The sequence below is a fragment of the Erythrolamprus reginae genome, chromosome Z (genome assembly GCF_031021105.1).
Source record: "Erythrolamprus reginae isolate rEryReg1 chromosome Z, rEryReg1.hap1, whole genome shotgun sequence".
Lineage (NCBI taxonomy): Eukaryota > Metazoa > Chordata > Lepidosauria > Squamata > Dipsadidae > Erythrolamprus > Erythrolamprus reginae.
The window spans coordinates 52,851,744-52,869,935 of NC_091963.1; the positions used below are offsets into that span (position 1 = coordinate 52,851,744).

General features: G+C 36.0%; 1 protein-coding gene across 4 annotated transcripts in view; it reads left to right on the plus strand.

Moving 5' to 3' along the window:
- Positions 1 to 13,717, plus strand: part of LRRC3B (leucine rich repeat containing 3B) — a 162,416-nt gene extending 148,699 nt beyond the window's left edge. For 2 of the 4 annotated variants that reach the window (XM_070727273.1, XM_070727275.1), the window contains exons 2-4: positions 8,679 to 8,745; positions 10,280 to 10,430; positions 12,489 to 13,717. In XM_070727273.1, coding sequence (XP_070583374.1) covers positions 12,638 to 13,414 — 777 coding nt within the window. In that variant the 5' untranslated portion in view covers positions 8,679 to 8,745; positions 10,280 to 10,430; positions 12,489 to 12,637 and the 3' untranslated portion in view covers positions 13,415 to 13,717. The remainder of the gene's footprint in view (positions 1 to 8,678; positions 8,746 to 10,279; positions 10,431 to 12,488) is intronic. The other 2 variants (XM_070727274.1, XM_070727276.1) reach the window with 2 other exon arrangements.
- Positions 13,718 to 18,192: the final 4,475 nt, after the last annotated feature.

Here is an 18,192-nt window from a genome sequence, read left to right on the forward strand (position 1 = left end):
TTATAATAAATGGAGTCTTCTTTATTTTTTAATTTAAGAGTTAACACGTCTGCTCCTGCGCAATCCATAATTTTTTTGAAGATCAGTGAATCATCTGGCAAATTAGGTTGCTTCCAACATTGGGCTACCACCATTCTAGGTCCACCAGATGTGGTAGTAAGTCCCCATGTTTTTTAATTACAGTGGTACCTCGAGATACGAGTTTAATTCGTTCCGGACCTGGGCTCTTAAGTCGAGCAGCTCTTATCTCGAACGACTTTTCCCCATAGGAATTAATGTAAATAATTTTAATTGGTTCCAGCCCTCAAAAAACTCACAAAGTTAGTCTAAATTATGCAGAAAGACATGTTTTTAATGAAGAAATGTACATGTACATATAAATGAATAATGAAGTTTCTTTCACTTAACTTGTAAACTTTCTTAAACTTTTAAATTTACATATGTTCAACTTCTCTGCCACCCAATCCTGTAGGACAGAGGTCCCCAACCCTTTTTGCACCAGGGACCGGCTTTAAGCGATCAAGAGAGGAATGGGTGAATGAATGGACGGAGGGTGGGAAGGAAGGAAGGAAAGAGGGAAGGGACAGGAACAGAGGAAGGAAGCAAGGAAACTTATGAAAGGGGAGAGTAAGAGAGGAATGAGTGAAGGGAGGGAGGGAGGGAAGAAGGTGGGAAGGAGAAAGAAAAGAAGAAATAGAGGAAGGGAAGGTAAAAGAGAGAAAGAAAAAGAGCAAGAAAGAAAGAAAGAAAGAAAGAAAGAAAGCAAGAAAGAAAGGGGGAAGGGACAGGAACAGAGGAAGGAAGCAAGGAAACTTATGAAAGGGGAGAGTAAGAGAGGAATGAGTGAAGGGAGGGAGGGAGGGAAGAAGGTGGGAAGGAGAAAGAAAAGAAGAAATAGAGGAAGGGAAGGTAAAAGAGAGAAAGAAAAAGAGCAAGAAAGATAGCTGCAAGCACCCCCCCCCCGAGCCCCCCAGGCCGGCTGCAACCTTTTAAAACACGCGCGCCGCTTCGCAGCTGTCTCCTGAAGCCGAACGCGGAAGTTAGCGTTTGGCTTCAGGAGACAGCTCCTTGGCGCTTGTATCTCGAATTTGGGCTTGTAAGTAGAACAAAAATATCTCTCCCCCTCCCAGCTCTTATCTCGAGTTGCTCTTAAGTAGAGCAGCTCTTATGTCGGGGTTCCACTGTATTATTATTATTTATTAGATTTGTATGCCACCCCTCTCCGTAGACTCGGGGCGGCTCACAACAGTAATAGTAAATACATAACAAGTCTAATAATTAAAAAGTCACTAAAAACCCCTTATTAAAAGAAACATACACACAAACATACCATGCATAAACTGTGTAGGCCCAGGGGAGATGTCTCAGTTCCCCCATGCCTGGTGGCAGAGGTGAGTTTTAAGAAGCTTACGAAAGGCAAGGCGGGTGGACAGTTCTACAGCGTATAACAAATCTAATATTTAAAATAACTAAAAACCCTTATTAAAACCAAGCATACACACAAACATACCATGCATAAACTGTGTAGGCCCAGGGGAGATGTCTCAGTTCCCCCATGGCTGGTGGCAGAGGTGACTTTTAAGAAGCTTACGAAAGGCAAGGAGGGTGGGCAGTTCTACAGCGTATAACAAATCTAATATGTAAAATAACTAAAAACCCTTATTAAAACCAAGCATACACACAAACATACCATGCATAAATTGTATAGTCCTGGGGGGAAAGGAGTATCTCAATTCCCCATGCCTGACGACAGAGGTGGGTTTTAAGGAGCTTACGAAAGGCGAGGAGGGTGGGGGCAATTCTGATCTCTAGGGGGAGCTGGTCCCAGAGGGTCGGGGCTGCCACAGAGAAGGCTCTTCCCCTGGGTCCCACCAAACGACATTGTTTGTCGACGGGACCCGGAGAAGACCAACTCTGTGGGACCTAACTGGTCACTGGGATTCGTGCGGCAAAAGGCGGTCCCGGAGATATTCTGGTCCGATGCCATGAAGGGCTTTATAGGTCATAACCAACACTTTGAATTGTGACCGGAAACTGATCGGCAACCAATGCAGACTGCGGAGTGTTAGTGTAACATGGGCATATTTAGGGAAGCCCATGATTGCTCTCGCAGCTGCATTCTGCACGATCTGAAGTTTCCGAACACTTTTCAAAGATAGCCTCATGTAGAAAGTGTTACAGTAGTCGAGCCTCAAGGTGATGAGGGCATAAGTGACTGTCAGCAGTGACTCCTGGTCCAAATAGGGCTGCAACTGGTGCATCAGGCGAACCTGGGCAAATACCCCCCTCGCCACAGCTGAAAGATGTTTCTCTAATGTCAGCTGTGGATCAAGGAGGACGCCCAAGTTGCAGACCCTCCCTATATAATTTATGAGTGGTATGTTTGTGTGTGTTTGTTGTTTTTTAAATAAGGATTTTTTAGAGACTTGTTAATATTAGATTTATGATACATTGTTATTGTTGTGAGCCGCCCCGAGTCTGTGGAGAGGGGTGGCATACAAATCTGATAAATAAATAAATAAATAAATAAATATCCGCATAGTCCTTTTGCTTTATGTATCCCCTCTCCTATTTATCTTCAATAAAGATTATATTTTCTTTTTAAATTTTTTTTAAGAATATGGCTGTAATAATTTATAAATTCAATGTCCTTTGCAAATCATGTCACTGGCATTTCATTTTTTAATTTATTTGTACCATATCACTCCTAGCAGCTCAAGGCAGCATATTGTTGTTCTTTCCTTCCAATTTCCCTGAAGAACAACCCTATGGCAGTGGTATATTTCAAACAATTCCACCACTGGTTCGCCAAAATTGTGAACGTGTGCATGTGCACACCATCTTCACATGCTCGCACACATCTTCTGCCCATGTGCAAGCATGGCTTCTGTACATGCATGCATGCAGAGCTTCCATGCACAGTTTTCACGCATACCTGGCTTCCACCACACGGCGAGGCTTGACCAAGCAGCCTTTCAAATTCAAATCTTTATTGTCAGAGTATAATATTCAGGGCCTACTCCCTTCCATCTCCACTCTCCAAGGCAGCATTTGCTTCTCTCCACACTGCTGGGAGAGCATTTTGTGCAATTTAGCAGCTGTGAGCTGCTGCTTTCCTTTAAGTGTCATTTGGAAAGCTCTGTGACTGAGAGAAACAGTATTAAACATGTCTGCTGCTTCTTTGTGCCGCAGTGCTTTCCAGATGAGACTTAGAGGAAAGTGGTGGCTCACAGTTGCTAAATTGCACAAGATGCTCTCCCAGCAAGAACAGAAGCAGAAAGAAGCAGCTACTGACCCATAGAGCACATGGAATGTTCCCGCTATTGACTGAGGCTTGGCAAGGAACAGAAGAAGCAGCTGCAAGATCTCCACTGTAGCACTTTCTGGATGGGACTTCTTACAGGTAAGAAGAACTGTCCGGTTCATTGCTAAATCACTTTGGCCATCCTGCACCCATGCCAACTCCTCCCACAGCCTTTTAGCCTAGTGTGGCAGGCCACAGGCCAAACAAATTGCTTCAGCCTGGAGGCTGTAATTTGAGGCCAGTGGAGAGCTGTAGCATGTGGGGAGAGGCCTGGGGCAAGGTCAGAGTGGGGGAATGGTTCATTCCCTGGCCTCGCCGAAGCGAACAGGCAAAGGCTCTGGAGACCGGAGCAGGAAACGGCATGTTCCCCAACCCAATTGAGGAAAAGACTGAGCAGGTGGAAGTTCTGAAGCAAGGACAAACCTGGGGAATGGTGTGTCCCTGGGCCTCAACCCCAGATGAAGTGTGAGCGGAGAGCATGCTTAATTTTGGTGAGCAGAACTGGTGAGGCACAAAGATTAGCTGGGCCGAATGGCGAAGGCAAGATATATAGTGTTGGATGGAGCAGGGCAGGACAATGTGGATGAGGTGAGTAGAGGGTGGGGGTGAGGCCAGTCAGAGATGGTATTTGCCGGTTCTCCAAATTCAAAATTTCCGCTACCAGTTCGCTTGAATTGGCTGTTTACCATCTCTGTCTCTAAAGTAGGTTGTGCTGAATGATGGACTGGCCCAGTCCCTCAAAGAATTTCCATGTCTGAATATGGACTATATCCATATTAGTTTTTTTCTTTTTTTGTTATAAAATATTTTATTGAGATATTTAATACACATATATAAACTACACATATTTATTTATTTATTTATTTATTTTATTTTTATGCCGCCCTTCTCCTCAGACTCAGGGCGGCTTACAACATGTTAGCAATAACATTTTTTAATAGAGCCAACATATTGCCCCCACAATCCGGGTCCTCATATACATAATCATAATGTAAACATGATAGAAGGAAAGTTAAAGACAAAAACAAAAAAACCCACCCCCAAACAAAACAAAAAAAGAAAAAGAAAAAAATTGCAAAAAGGCAAAAAATTATAAGCAAAGGGGGGGAAATGTTAAAAATGAGAGAAACAATCCGTTTTTCTCCAAACTACCAAATCTTCAGCATAAATTCTTGATAATCTTATGTAGTTTTATGTATTGTTATTTAATCTATCCTTGTACTATGTCTTATTGCTTTATCTATCCTAAAAATCATCGGTCAGATTTAGCATGTTAATGCTTACAATGTTAATCACATTGTTATTTAATTCACACTTATCTCTACTCTATTGTACAGTTCTAGGAATTCACATTTATATCACCTCTATGCTATTAATCTCAATTTGTTTTATTTTTCTTATTCAGCCATGCATACCATTTGTCCCAAATTATGTAAAAGTCTATTTCATCCTTTTCTCTTAGTCGCAGTGTTAATCTATTCATTTCCGACACTTCCATTATTTTATTCTTAAATTTTTGTTAGCCTTGACGGCGAGAGGTACCAGCAGTAAAACATTTTATATATTTTTTCTTAATATGCAGTGTTAATTTGATATTCCAATTTCAAATTCTCTCCCAGTCATCAACAGCATTGCCTAATTACCCATGTCAGTACTAATAAACAAATATGGACTACAAATTATAATTTAAAATGCGATTATGTATTGCTCAATTTGTCTTTCAGTTAAATTACCAAGAATTAGACAAAATTTTAGTAGGGTCTAATTCTTGGTAATTTAACTGAAAGACAAATTGAGCCAAATCGGATTTATATTTATTTTGTATCCATATTTGTTTATTAGTACTCTAATGACTATGGCAACCATTTTCATAAATCATGATTAAAACAAAAATACCTTAGTTATCTAAATTGCAATCAGCCCCTCCCAATAATAAGAAAAGCAAAACAATAAAAGGGAATAATTAAACAGCTTTCAGATTTTACATTTTTTCTTTTTTTAAAAAAATATTGAATTTTAAATAGAGGGAAGGGTAAAAGGGGGAAGTGGTAAAGGAGGGTATATGTAGTATACTTACACATAAACCTCTACATATACACATAGATATAAGCTTATACATATGCGTTAACATATCTTCGGTTCATATACTTGTGTGGGTTCAAGTCTAAATTAAAATATTAAAGTATTTACATAGAAAGAGAAAATAGATAATGAAGCAGTAGAATGAAAAAGGGGAGTAAATAGGTATACAAAAAGATAAAGGGGTAAGGGGGGGCTTGCGAGTTGACAGGCAATTTTGAGTTTACGACTTTTCATTTAGGTTGTGTGGAGGGTGTATATGATAAGAAAGGAAATGTGATTCTGTGGGTATTTGAAAACATAGTTAATTACTAGTAAGATATTGATATCAATAAAATTAAATTCAGATAATCTATGTACATCATATAACCAATGTCTATTTAATAATTCGGGGTGTATTTGAACGATATTGAATCTTCTCGCTATGCTATTGTCTGTTATCAAATGGAAACGTAGGACTTAGTCGTTTTCTTTTTTTTTCCTGTTTGATAATTATATTATATTTTTTATTAAATAACCATTGGTACCACTTCTCCCAAACCTTGTAAAACTCTGAATCATCTTTATTTTGTAGCGCCATTGTAATTTTAGACATTTCAGCACAGTCCATGATTTTTGTAATGATATTTATTATAGTAGGAGTACTTTCCTGTTTCCAGAGCTGTGCATAAGTGATTCTGGCGGCTGTTAGTATTTGTATAGTGAGATATCTGTCTTCTTTTGTGATCTTTTGCCTGAAGATACCTAGAAGAAATAATTCTGATTTGGGTAGGATTGTTATTGATATGACTTGGTCTATAATTTTTTTAATTATTTGCCAATTTTTTTTTTGCATATGTGCAAGTCCACTATAGATGGTAATAAGTTCCTTGTGATTTTTTGCATTTCCAGCAAGTGGGAATGTAGTAGGGTACATTTTCGAGAGTCTGGCTGGCGGAAGGTGCCAGCTATAAATCATCTTAAATAAATTTTCTTTGTAGGATGTTGCCAACGTCATTTTGTAATTGATTGTCCAAATTTTTTCCCATTCTATCAAGTTTATTGTATACCTAAAATTCTAGACCCATGCAATCATACAACCCTTAATTTGTTCTTCAATGGTGTCTTGCTTTAAGAGATAGTTGTATATTTTAGAAATCATTTTTAAGTTTGAGCCAAATAAGATTAAGTCAAAAGAATTGGTATTTTGGAAGCCGAAAGTGCTTTTATGTTGTTTGTATTTGCAATTTATCTGTATATAGGTGAACCAGTCTAGCGTTATTCCGTTTTGATGAAGTTGTTGCTTTGAGAGCATGTTATCATTATCATCAAGTAGTTGTGCATAGGTTAATATTTTTTGGGGAGGGGAGAAGAGGGTAGGGTTCATTGGGAAATATCCATTTTGGGGTAGCAAGGTAATGATTTTTTTTAATATGGTGCCAAATGGTTATTAAAGTATTTCTTATATAGTGGTATTTGAAGTAGGTTGGGATTTTGTTTAGGTCCATCATTAAGAATGCATGTCATCTGGACTGCAAGTCAAAGCCCTCTAGAGTCAATGTTCTTGTATTTTCAAGAGTTATCCAGTCTGATCTTTCCTAGAATGGCAGCTTGGTAATAAAGGTAGAAATTGGGGAGGCCAAAGCCTCCTCTGGTTTGATGATCTTGTAGGTTCTTTCATTTTATTCTTGCCTTTTTTTGGACCAGATAAATTCACGAATTATCTTATGTAGGTGTTCAAAGAAAGATTTATTTAATTTAATCGGGGCTACTTGGAATAAATACAAAAATTGAGGGAGAATATTCAATTTAATTGCCGCGATCTTTCCCATAAAGCATAAGTTTAGCTTTGACCATCTTATTATGTCTTTTTGTACATCTTGTGTTAGTTTGTCAAAATTGTCTTTTTTTAAGGTGCTACAGTTTGAGGAGATCTAGATCTAGGTATTTAATTTTTTCGACTGTTTTTATACTAAGAATTTGTTCTAATGAACTATTTTGTTCCTGTGTCATGTTTTTAGTTATAATTTTGGTTTTATCTATATTAATATTAAGGCCCGTTATGTCTCCGAATTTGCGAAGTTCTTCTAAGAAGATATGTACTGAGTCGAGTGGATGTTGGATTATAAATACGATGTCATCTGCAAATGCTTGTAGTTTAAAGTGTTCTCTTTTAATTTTAATTCCTTGAATTTGTGGGTTATTTCTTATGTTCTTTAGTAAAGTTTCTATTGCAAGTATGAAGATTAACGGGGCTAAAGGGCAGCCCTGATGGACACCTCTCATTATTGTTATTTTTTCAGTGCTATGATTGTTGAAGAATATTTTAGCAGTCTGCTGGGAGTAGATCGATTTAATTAAATTAACAAAGTTGTCACCAAATTTCATATGGGCTGTTTGAGTTATGAAGTATTGCCAATGTAGGCTATCAAAGGATTTTCTTAAGTCGATGATGATAAGGGCCATTGGTTTATTGGAGGGTTTATCATAATATTCAAAGGTGTTGAGTATGGTCCTTGTGTTGAGACTAATGTTTCTTGCAGGTAAAAATCTATTTTGATAGGGGTGGATAATATTATTTAAGATTCTTTTAAGATTTTCTGCTATTATTGTAGACAGTATTTTGTAATCGGTATTGAGTAGGGAAATGGGTCTATAATTTTTGAGGTGTTTTTTGTCCTTATTCTCTTTTGGGATGACGGTTATGTATGCTTCTGACCAGGACTTAGGTAGTTTGCTGTGGAGAAGGGCTTCATTATAAATCTCTAGCATAATAGATTCTAATAAGTCCTGGTGATGTTTATAGAATTCGGCCAGAATACCATCCGGCCCTGGTGTTTTATTGTTTTATTGTTTTGTAATGGCCGCTCTAAGTTCCATTAAAGTGATTTCCTTATTTAATTTTGAGCTATCTTCATCCGTTATTGTGAGAGATTCATTATCAATTGCGCTGTTGTTTATTGTATCTATTTCATATAGTCCTGGTAGAATTGTTTTATTATCTGTTTCTTATCTTCAGTGTTTAATTTTAGTGATCCTGAATTGTCATATAGAGCGTCTATAGTTTTTTCTGCTTTTTGTTGTGCCAACTTAAGTGATAACCAGCGGCCCAGTTTACTTGCACATTGGAAATGTATCTGTTTTGCATTTTTAAGTTTCTGAGGAAGTTGTTGCTGAATTACTAAGTTTATTTCATGTTTAATGGATTTGATTTCGATTAAGGCCGCTGTATCGTTTGGATTTTGTTGAAGGATCATTTCTGCATTTTGTAACTTAGTGTTAAGATTATTAAATTTCTCTTGCTTTTGTTTTCTAGAGTTTGCCAGATCGGAGATATATATTCCATGGACGTAGGCTTTTGCTGTGTCCCAGACGGTCTGTAGGTATGTGGATCCATTACAATTAATTTGAAAAAAAAATTGGTAGTTCTTGTTCTATAAGGTTTTTAAATTGCTTGTCATTGATGGTGGTCTGGTTCATGGTCCATCTTTGTCGTTTTTTATTGTTTGGATTATTAAGAGCTGATAGTAAAGGATTGTGGTCAGCCCAGGAACTGGATAGAATCTGGATATCTATTGTTTGGTTTATAATTAGACCAAGCCATATCAATACGGGACCAGGATTTCTGAGGGTGTAAAAAGAAGGAGTATTGTTTATTGTCTGGGTAGTGTACTCTCCATATGTCTTTTAGTGAGAACTCATAGATTAAGTGATCAAACGTCAATGGGAGTTGTTTTTTTTGAATAGTGGTTTGGACTACCCTTGTAATCCTTTATTTTATCTGTTATGGCATTAAAGTCGCCTATAATAATAAAGTTAGACAGGTTCATTTCCAGTATTTTATCATGTAGTTTCGCAAAAAATGTGGGTTGTTCGATGGAGGGTGCATATATTCCAATTATTGTTATTTGTTCATTTCCTATCGTTATCTGAACCATTAATATTTGGCCATTTTGGTAGTTGTAGATGAGTTTTGGTACATATGCGGGCTTAATGTACATAGCAATTCCTCTTTTTTTGACTGGTGCTGAGGATGTAAAGAGTTCACAAAGGTTGGGAGATAGTAGTATGGTCTTATCGTTTTCAGGAATGTAGGTCTTTTGCAGACATGTTATGTAAAAGTTATGATTTGATAATTTATGAAAAATTTTCTTCCTCTTCTTATCTGAATTTAATCCATTTATATTAGTTGAAAATATTGTAATGCCATTTTCATGGGTAGTGGTAGGTAAATTGTTTTGTCTTCTATTTTCTACCCTCGGCTTTTCCTCTTTTGATTGGACCCTGCCTTTCATGGTTGTCTTGAGTTTGTTTTAATTCGCTATCCTTGTCTAAAGGATTGTCGATTGAGCTAAGTTCTTCTTAAGCTCATTTTGTCATTACTGTCACCTTCTTTCAAAAATTATGTTAATTTAAACTCAGTCCCTACCAATAAGATTTAAGATAAACCCACGCTGAACTCTCCTTCCAGAGGCATTGGAGAAAATATAATTCATCCAGAGAAAACATAAAAGAGATACAGAAAATTCTAATTCTTTGGTGTACTCTAATTGTCATCTGGATTTATGCAACCCAAATCCCCATACACTTACCAGCCATCTCCCTCTCTCCATCTCCTCACCTATATCAAAATTATACAAAACACATATTTAGTTCTTCAAGCTTGTACAGTACCTTTTAATTTCTTGTTTTCAAAAGTAATTACAGAATCAAACCTTATATTTCTCTTAGAATTCAACTAGAAATTCCCTTTCCTTTGATATTGCTATCAAAACAACCCTTTAGATTTCAATAATCAAAATACATGCATTTGCTTATTTCCTATGGATCATAGGATTTTTCCAATATAAACATCTAGAACTATTCTACTCTTCAATTTTAAAATGATAAAACAATCATTTTTTTCTTTTCTTTCAGATCTCCTGACCATAAGATATGAGATGGCACCGTGTGATTCACTCAGCAAGATATCTTTCTACCTCTTTGACAGAAAAAAGGAGCAACTTAAGCTTCCTTCCAAACCCCAAGGGCACTTTATCAAAGTATCTGAGATATGATAAGTTGACAGGTTTTGGGATCTTATTTTACTCTATATCGTGTGTTTTTTAATGATATAGGGAGGTTAATTGCAATTTTCTCAATGTTCATATACTAAGTCAGAGATAGCATTCTCTTGATATAATAATTAACTCAAATTTTAAGATTATATTGCTGTATATTTTATTTATTTGTCACATTTGTGAGTATTAAAACTATGCTAAAATATACTTGGGGAGCAGTTTTCATATTAAAAGGGACCCAGAACTATTTTATCTCTTAGCATCTCTGTTGGCTTCATTTACCATTATCATAAGAGATGAATTCTTTCTTAATTTATTAATAAAATTTATTTGCCGACCATCTTGCATCTAACAATTCTTGTATCCAAGTGGCGTTTTCTCATTTGTCTTTAAAAATAATAAGATAACCATCATGTATCAATAATGGAAAACCTGTATATTATCAGTGGTAAATATTTGTCGTTTACCCATTTATTTGTCCAACTGCTAAAATGGTTTTCTCCAGATTACATCTGAAAACAAAAGTGGATATTTTACTTACTACTAGTCCTAGTATTATTTTCCTTACATGTTAAAATGAACTTCATTAATATTTAAATACAATTTGAAAAAATACAAACTTCTCAGCTTGTTAGTAAAATTGTTCATGGTTGAAAAGATTGAAGTACTTCATAACGAAGAAATTAAAGACAGAGTATTGTCAAATTTCACAATCTGTCTTTAGGCTCTGTTCAAGTTATTGCAACCCTCTCCCCTTTCAATAAATTGAGTTCCTTTAAAAAGAGGGGGGTTTGTATCATTAGATTTTATTTTACATACATATAAAGCACTGATAATTTTTTTAGAACTTTAATAGCAAAATTCTTTACCATACACACAGATGAAAACATTCAGTCTTTACTAGATTAGCAACTCCAATACACCTCCCATAATTTCCTAACTAGGATGCCTGTGAATTTAATGCAAAAACATATTCATGACTTCAGATACATTAGTATTTGGTTTATCAGAAAAATAAGTATATTCTTGAAAAAAAAGAACTTCCTCTCTTAAATAGTTTAATTTGGATTTAAAGCAATACGGGACATTGTAATGCAAGATCATTAACCACAAAAAAATCTTGCTTAATTTGTCACTGCTGCATGAGTCTCACTGTAAATCTAGTTAATGTGTCTGCTACTGTAATTGGAAGAAAGTAATTAAGTTTTATTATTACTGTTCTAGAAAACCTGTGTTTAAAAAAGAAAAAAGAAATACAGTGGTACCTCTACTTAAGAACTTAATTTGTTCCGTGACTAGATTCTTAAGTAGAAAAGTTTGTAAGTAGAAGCAATTTTTCCCATAGGAATCAATGTAAAAGCAAATAATGTGTGCAAACCCATTAGGAAAGCTCAGAATTTGGGTGGGAGGAAGAGGAAGAGGAAGAGGAGGAGGACAGTCACTGCTCAGAGCAAAGGGAGTGTTTCTTTTCTCTGGGCACTGGCAGAGGTTTATTCCCTCTCCAAGCACCTAGAGAAAGGAAAATGCTTCGTTCACTCTGGACTGCCAAAGCCTCCTTAAGTACCACCAAAAGGGTCTTCTGGCAGCCCAGAAAATCCTGAGATGGCTGGGCTTAAAGGGGGAATGGCAGAAAACTGGCCGGGCCTTCGTGCCGTTGTCAAATTTCCTGGAAAGTTTTTCCAGGCTCGGGTTCTTAAGTAGAAAATGGTTCTTAAGAAGAGGCAAAAAAATCTTGAACACCTGGTTCTTACCTAGAAAAGTTCTTAAGTAGAGGTGTTCTTAAGTAGAGGTACCACTGTAGACTGTTTTGGAAATGGTGATATTAGAGTGAAAAAACATCTAAAAGTCATTTATAACAGCGAACCCATTGGATATTTAATAAATTAGACTTTGCCATCAAGATTTCCCATTTGACCACAATTCTCTGTTTATCTGGAGGCAAGACCCACTGAATTTAATGGGAGATTATTTCTGAATAGTTTTCCTTGTACTTAAGCTATATTGACATCATTTAAAACATACCCCTCACAGTCGTCTAAAAGTTCTTTTTTTCCCTCCTTTTCCAGGAATGTCCTTTCAAAAAGCAAACCAACCATGAAGATGTTTATATACTAACCTGTTGGTAATTATGAGGTTGCAGTTTTGTTCCTGAGACATTTTGCCACCACTGTTGGGTAAATGAGAAGCGGTTGGGTGATTATGCTGACATTCCAGCATGCATTTGGTAGACCTGTGGTTAACTCGCTCCCTCTCCATGTGTCTGCTTCTACAAAGCTTTGTCCTCATGATTCTATGCTTTCATTCTGCCAGTATGTGCCCCAAAGGTTGCCTTTGCTCTCATTCTGGAGGTTTGAACATCAGCTGCAGCAATGCGAACCTGAAGGAAATACCCCGAGATCTTCCTTCCGAAACTGTCCTTCTTTATTTAGACTCCAATCAGATTACATCCATCCCAAATGAGATTTTCAAGGACTTGCACCAATTGAAAGTCCTCAACTTATCCAAAAATATCATTGAATTCATAGATGAGCACTCCTTCAAAGGAGTGGCAGAAACCTTGCAAATGCTAGACTTGTCAGACAACAGGATTAAAAGTGTGCACAAAAATGCTTTTAACAACTTGAAGGCTAGGGCTCGAATTGCAAACAACCCTTGGCACTGTGATTGCACCCTTCAGCAAGTCTTGAGAAGTATGGCTTCCAACCATGAAACAGCCAACAGTGTCATCTGTAAGACCTCTGATTTAGATGAACATGCTGGGAGGCCATTTCTCAATGCAGCTGATGCTGACCTATGTAATATTCCTAAAAAGACAACAGATTATGCCATGCTAGTCACCATGTTTGGCTGGTTCACCATGGTGATATCCTATGTAGTTTACTATGTGCGGCAAAATCAAGAGGATGCACGCCGGCACCTGGAGTACTTGAAATCTCTGCCAAGCAGGCAGAAAAAACCAGATGAAGCAGATGACATTAGCACTGTTGTATAATGTGTCCAAACTCTGTGACAAACTGAGGTAGCCATTAGGTATGGAGAGCACGGATACCAGCTGTTTCCTTCTAATATTCGTGGTCAATGTGTTAAAGACTTTTTCCAATTAAACTGAATTCTGCCACAAGTTTAAAAAAGATGTCTGTTTTGGGATAATAACAGTATTCTTTTTATTGTTTCTGTGGTGGTATTCCAAACGAAGTGAACTAAAATGTAAACATTAGTTTAGACTCATTCCACTCTTTAATAATGAAATTTATTTTTTTAATTTAAAACCAAATAAAAATTAAACTTTGAACCATGTAAATGCAGAGTAATTTATTGACCCAAAGACTGCCTTATAAGCCTTGTTTGGCTATTACTGTGTGGACAGATCACAGATTTACACAGATCAAAAAGTAATTTTGAATCAGGCCAATGCAAAATTCCCAAAATTGGCTCTCTATCTCTATCTAAATTTTGATATGTATTGATATATTTATGAGAGAGCTTATGTTATTATTTGACATAGTATCATTCTATACTCCAAGAATATACATGGTATACAACTGTCATTGATATTATCAACTTAATGTTTGGTTAATTCCAATCTGCTGAATTCAAATGATCCACTTGCTATTGGTTTTGGCACTCATATATTTTTATTCTTGTTGCCATGCAACACTGCAGCTTTCCATAAGCTGATACTGAGATTTTGAGTTTCAAGTCTTATCTGCTGCAAATATGGAGAGTTGATTTCTAAAACATCTGGTGAATATTGGGAAGAAGTTTATTGTAATGAATATAAAGTGTTGCATTTGAAGAGATACATATTAAGTGTTAAAATAGTTTTGGTTTAGCTTAAAAGAGAGCATTGGAGAATTTATCTGCAAATCTATTTTGAATTGAAATTGAAGTATAATTTTTATTTTCTCTCCCTTCATTCTAAATTTTTAAAAAATCCACATCCATTATTATATAAATTATTTTTTCATATGTATGAAAGAACATATGCAAATATTTTCGCAGTTCTTTGGCTCAATCTTCAAATTTTAATGTGTATCTGTCTGTAAGAAAGATAGATATAGAATATCTTGCCAAGATTTGATGAAATGGGCTGGATCCTAACCAAATAATACATTGGGCTCCTTAAAATTCATAAGAACTTCTTGTATACCTAGAACCTGCGTAACAGATCAAGATCCCTGCTATTGAAAGCCCAACTGTTCCAGCTATTGGTTAAGGAAATCCTAGAGCTATTGACTATGCTGGGAAGTTTTTTAAAAAAGCAGTGGAAACCAGTTTTGAAACCTGATAAAGGAACCATATAGAGGTTTGTATTAGAATCTCTTTTATACAGAACCATCAGACTATTATCTAGCTCCCTGTTCAGTAAAAAAATTCAAATTAAAATATTTCTGGGTCTAACAGACAGCTCTGTATCCTCCAACTTCATTGAATGACCAGGAAAAGACTAGCTCTGAAAATATTTTTCCCCTAACAAAATATTAATTTTTTAATAATGTCCAGAATTGTTTTTTCTATCATTTTAACCTATCAAGCAACTTGATTAAAATATGACAAACTTAATCTAACAAGATTTATTATTAACAAACATATGTTGAAAATAATATCTTCATTATTTTCAAGGTGCTTACTGATAGCTATCTTTATTTTCATCTTTAGATCTTCCCAGCCACACATCAATTTTAGATTGGTCTGTAGTTTGTTGAGTACATCTATTGAACAAATGTATGAACTTTGACTTTTTCCACTCATCTAGCATATCACAAGGTCTCATGGATTTTTTCAGAGATAATTCATAAATGTTTGGTGATACCATTAGCAACTTACCATGTAGTTCATAAAGCCCTAGATATTTAAACCATTTGTGAGAAATTGCAATTTCCTAATATTGCTTATGTTATTCTTGAGCTTCATTCCTTCCTGTTCAATATGAGTGGTAAAATACAGTATATATCTTATTGTTAGAGATGATATAGTCAAAATAGGACTTGGATTGTTCTGTTTGCATTTTGCTTCTGTTCTGTTCTTATATATATATATATATATATATATTAAGAAAACCTGTTCGTTTTTCCAATACTCTGCTAAGTTCAGCTCATTCTGAACTTTAGATTTTGTGCCACTATTTCTATAATTTTGAGTATGTCACTGTATTTTTACCTTGGTAATCTCTCTTTACAAGTTTTTGTTTTTCAGAACTGAAGTGTTTCTGGAACTAGGCCTTATTGATTCAATAGCTTAATACCTTTATTTAGTTAGACTGTTTTGAATCTCTTGTTCTTCATTATATATGAAAAAATATACCCAAAGTGAACTGGCATCTGAAGATAATGGAACACAGGGCTACAATTGGGCCTCAGCCCATTAAATACAATCTTACAATGAAGTACAATTAATTCTTCACACAGAAATATGTAGAATAATCTTATTTAATGTTGTGCTCTGGAATCATAAATCATAGCTGTGAATTTGGAGAACTAAAATTCCAATACTAACCTAATCAGGTTAGTAATTATCTGAATTTATTCTAATTTTGAAGGTATCTGCTTTCAATGAAGTGGAGTACCCCCCTCCCACTTCAGTGACAGCAGATACCTTCAAAATCAGAACAATTTTCAGATAATCACTAACCTGATTATGTTAGTGTTGAGATATTTATTAATTAATTAAAATCCCAACACTAACCTAATTAATTAATTATGAAGTGTTAATACCATACATATAACTATAATACTGATTTCTGACAATTGGGTATCAAGTTTCTAAACTTTTTAAGGGAAGAAGAGACATGATGACTTCTTGAATCAATCCAGAAGCACTTACATTTTTTCATATGCTCCTGATATATTCTGTAGCATATTTCAGTTGAGCTATTTCAAAGTACTGAATTGGAGAACCAATCACTAATTTTTCCTTCCAGACAACCTTTATTTGGAATAAATAATCCAACAAGTGTTTCAGTGTTTTAATTTACTATTGAATTGAATATTGAATTAAGTTATTGAATTGAATTGTAGAATAAGTAGATTCATGAATATTACAAAGTACGTACAGTGGTACCCCTACTTACAAACTTAATTCGTTCCGTGACTAGGTTCTTAAGTAGAAAAGTTTGTAAGAAGAAGCAATTTTTCCCATAGGAATCAATGTAAAAGCAAATAATGTGTGCGATTGGGGAAAGCACAGGGAGGTTGGAGGCCCTGTTTCCTCCCAGGAGATTCCTAGAGAGGCCCCATGGAGGCTCCTCCCAGTCTTTTCTGCCCGTTTCCTCCCAGGAGATTCCTAGAGAGACCCCATGGAGGCTTCTCCCAGTTTTTCTGCCCCCGTTTCCTCCCAGGAGATTCCTAGAGAGACCCCATGGAGGATTCTCCTCACCTTTTCTGGCCCTGTTTCCCCCCAGGAGATTCCTAGAGAGGCCCTACAGAGGCCTGCCTTTTCCGATTACAGTTTTGGAGGCTCGGGTTTGTAAGTGGAAAATGGTTCTTGAAAAGAGGCAAAAAAAAATCTTGAACACCTGGTTCTTATCTAGAAATGTTTGTAAGCAGATATGTTCTTAAGTAGAGGTACCACTGTATCTCTAAAAGAAATAACCTCCTTAGAAGTAATTTGTGTAAGTTTTAATAAATTGGATACTTTTCTTTTTTTAAATTGTATTTTCAGACCCTTTGCTCTGGCATATCAATGCAACCTGAGACTGTAAATGTACAGTTTCAATTTTATTGAACAGGGATGATGTCATGTATTGATTATAAGTTATATCTCATGTTATCAGGAACAAGTAGTAATTTTCATTACAAAGCAGCTAAACAGGTCAGTTGCTCTATTAAATACTAGTTTTAGAAAAATTATGAAATCAGCATACATTGACTCATTGGTAAAAGAAACACAGGTAGCCCTTAACTTACAAACATTTGTTTAGAGACTGTTAGAGTCACTGAAAAAAGTGACTTATAACCATTTTCCCACTTAATGACTATTGAACATCCCCATGGTCACATGATCAAAATTTGTATGTTTGGCAACTTGGCATACATTTATAACAATTGCGGTATCCTGGGATCATGTGATCAACTTTTGCAACCTTCTGACAAGTAAAATCAATTGGGAGACCAGGTTCACCTAACAACCATATTATTAATTTAACTACAGTGATTCACTGAATAACTGAGGCAAGAAAGATTATAAAATGGGGCAAAATTCACTTAATAACTTCAATAGCAATGGAAATTTGAGGCTCAATTTTATTTTAAGTCGAGAATCACTAAAAGAAGCCATTGTCTATTTATTAATATATAGCATTAATACATTACAAACAATACCCATTCAATGTATAAAATTAGTGTCCATTTTTTGGACACCAATTATGATGCTATATTCAGAACTTTATCTTTCATTGCCAGGCTTGAAATTAATTAAACTATTCTATAATGGAAACAGAAATAAGCCTTTTCATTTTATGAATGTAACAGAAGCCTACTTTTTAACCCTAAGAAACATCTAGGGGTTTTTTTCTCCCTTCAAACTTTCTCTCCTTTTTCTGACTCAGTTCAGTGATCTGGCAAGACAATGCTTGAAAAGGGGGAAATATCAACAAAACAAAAGAGAAAGGAAGAAAATCCAATTGCTGTTGATAACAGCCACCCTGAGTCCTTCTGGGCATGGGGCCATGGTTGCTATACCTAACGCGAGGTTTCCCGGCCTGCATGCCTTTTTAAAGGCATCATAAACCCTGGAGGGGCGAACGACAGGAAGGGGAATGCCACAGGACAG